This window comes from Electrona antarctica (genome assembly GCF_951216825.1).
Source record: "Electrona antarctica genome assembly, contig: scaffold_325, whole genome shotgun sequence".
Lineage (NCBI taxonomy): Eukaryota > Metazoa > Chordata > Actinopteri > Myctophiformes > Myctophidae > Electrona > Electrona antarctica.
This window is the reverse complement of record NW_027638726.1, coordinates 20,153-22,500: the sequence shown is the minus strand read 5'-3', so window position 1 is coordinate 22,500 and position 2,348 is coordinate 20,153. Positions and strand designations below refer to the sequence as shown.

At 43.1% G+C, this 2,348-nt stretch overlaps 1 protein-coding gene across 2 annotated transcripts in view; it reads right to left on the bottom strand.

The window, feature by feature from the left end:
• The window catches only part of LOC306917774 (ankyrin repeat domain-containing protein 22-like), a 12,816-nt gene extending 11,630 nt beyond the window's left edge, over window positions 1–1,186 (bottom strand). For both annotated transcript variants that reach the window (XM_079530682.1, XM_079530683.1), the window contains exon 1: window positions 866–1,186. In XM_079530682.1, the coding sequence (XP_079386808.1) occupies window positions 866–886 (21 nt within the window). In that variant the 5' untranslated portion in view covers window positions 887–1,186. The remainder of the gene's footprint in view (window positions 1–865) is intronic.
• Window positions 1,187–2,348: the final 1,162 nt, after the last annotated feature.

Here is a 2,348-nt window from a genome sequence, read left to right as displayed (position 1 = left end):
CAAAACAGATGGGTATTGAGTGCAATGTGTACATCACATCAAAGACTGGATTATCCACCCATGTGTAGCTTTTTCACAGTTGTAGGCTATTACACATTTGAAAAAAAAGGTAGTCGACGAACATTCTTCATCTTAGTTTTAGTCAACAAATGGGTCACACACACAGGCCTGTCTGTCTGTCTGTCTGTCTGTCTGGTCTGTCTGTCTGTCTGTCTGTCTGTCTGTCTGTCTGTCTGTCTGTCTGTCTGTCTGTCTGTCTGTCTGGTCTGTCAGAGATCATAGCGGCATTATGTTATGCTTTAGCTATTGAAAAATAGCAGATCTACAAGCTCATAGCGCGCCTACGAGTTTGTAGGTCTGCTATTTTTGAAAAATCGAAGAACGACTGACATAGAAACATAGCTTTTTCAAAAAACTGTCAGGATGTAGAAGACATTTGCTATACTGTTTCATTCAGCCACTCAATGTCCTCAAACTCAAACATATTCTCATTTAGCCTACTTTACCAACCAGATTAGGACATTAGGTATACCAACAATTCTCAGTAGCTTTATTTTTTGAAAGAGCTTAATTGTAGTGTTTACTATAGTAAAAACGTAAAATAGAGTTATGAAGATTATAGCTCTGCTATATAGGCCTAGTAGCTACATTTCCATAGCAGATTATTGCCCAACAACACATCACAAAAAAGATACATTTGTAGGCGCACGCACGCACACACACACACACACACACACACACACACACACACACGCAGTAGCCTCTCTCGCTGCGCGCGACACAAACACACGAGTCACGACTTTAGTTTCTTATGTCACTTGAGAAGTGGATCATCATTCATTCAATCATCGACATCTGATCGTACCTCTGAATACGCAGTCCCCATGTCTCCGTATTCTGCTGCTGCTGACGTGAACACACAAGTCCAGATGACACGCGGACAGCAGAACACACCAACTCTGATGATTTACTGAGGGAGAGAAAATCCTTCTTACAGTTGATCAGATGATCCATTGACGTGTCCCCGTTTTACTCATCCTTCCTTCAGTCAGATTAGCCTGGAGAGAGACTGGTAGTCGTAGGTGTGTTCTTGTTCAGTCGGTAACTTTGTTACATGAGTCATGTGTGTCAAACCGTCTCCTCCGCCTGCAGGTACAGTAACCTCGCGTCACCACCAGAGGACGTGTTTGCACTAGTACCTGATCCTGTCTAAAACCCGCCTACTGTCTGTCTGCACACACACACACGCACACGCACACACACACACACACCGTTTCCGTATCCTCTCTGCCCCCACCCCAGACCGGATCAGCGCCAGCCGACCTGCAATGCTAATTGATTCCAGTCTGCCCTGCAGCCAGGAGGACAGGTATGTCTAGCTGACATCATCATTCAGAACACTCACACTCACATATTGTACTGTACTACTAGACATAGACTAGGCAAGTTGACACAGGCAGGATGAGGTAACCGCATGGACCAAGCTCGGTACGGTATCCTACCTGTTCTAACAAATACATGAACACAATGTACCATCAATACAGTATACTGCAGCTGTAACATTAACTAAATGAATATATAGAACTCACTGTCACATCATTTAGGCCAGGGATGGGCAACTTTGATGATGGCGAGGGCCGATATATTTCCACACTCACTCCAGACTCCAGAGGGGCCACATTGCATATTACTGTCATAGCAAAAATAGCTGATCTACAAGCTCAAAACGCGTCGCATTGCGACGTGTTTTGAGCTTGTAGATCAGCTATTTTTGCTATATTTGAATTGAAATCCTGATTTTTTTTTTGCCATTTTTTTTATTTGAATTCTTAAAAGTAACCTTTTCATTTAATTTCAAATGCATTTAGTTATAGTTAATTAGTTATGTTAACTTTGCGAACTAAATCCGACCCAAAAAACGACCATAACATAGACTGAAGTAATTCAAGCGGGTCATGTTTGCATGATTGGAATTGTAACAGGTGAAATCAATAATATATCACTATTCTGATATTAACCTGAGGGCCGCATTAAGTGAAGGTGGGGGCCGCATGTGGCCCCCGGGGCGCCAGTTGCCCATGTATGATTTAGGGCCAGGCTATAGGCCTAATCAAATGTTTCCTATTCACCACAGTAAATGACACATTTACGTTTGATTTAGCCCAAAGCAAAGCAAAGCAAAGTTACTATATTTACCCAGGGTAGCTGGACTAAGCATCAGATACTTCTTTACAGCCAGGCCTGCTCATAGAACATTTCATGGTAGTGGTTCAATGCCTTGCTCAAGGGCACTTCAGCTGTGGTAATTTTAACGTTCCGGTCCGGGGATACGAACTGGCGACCTTCCG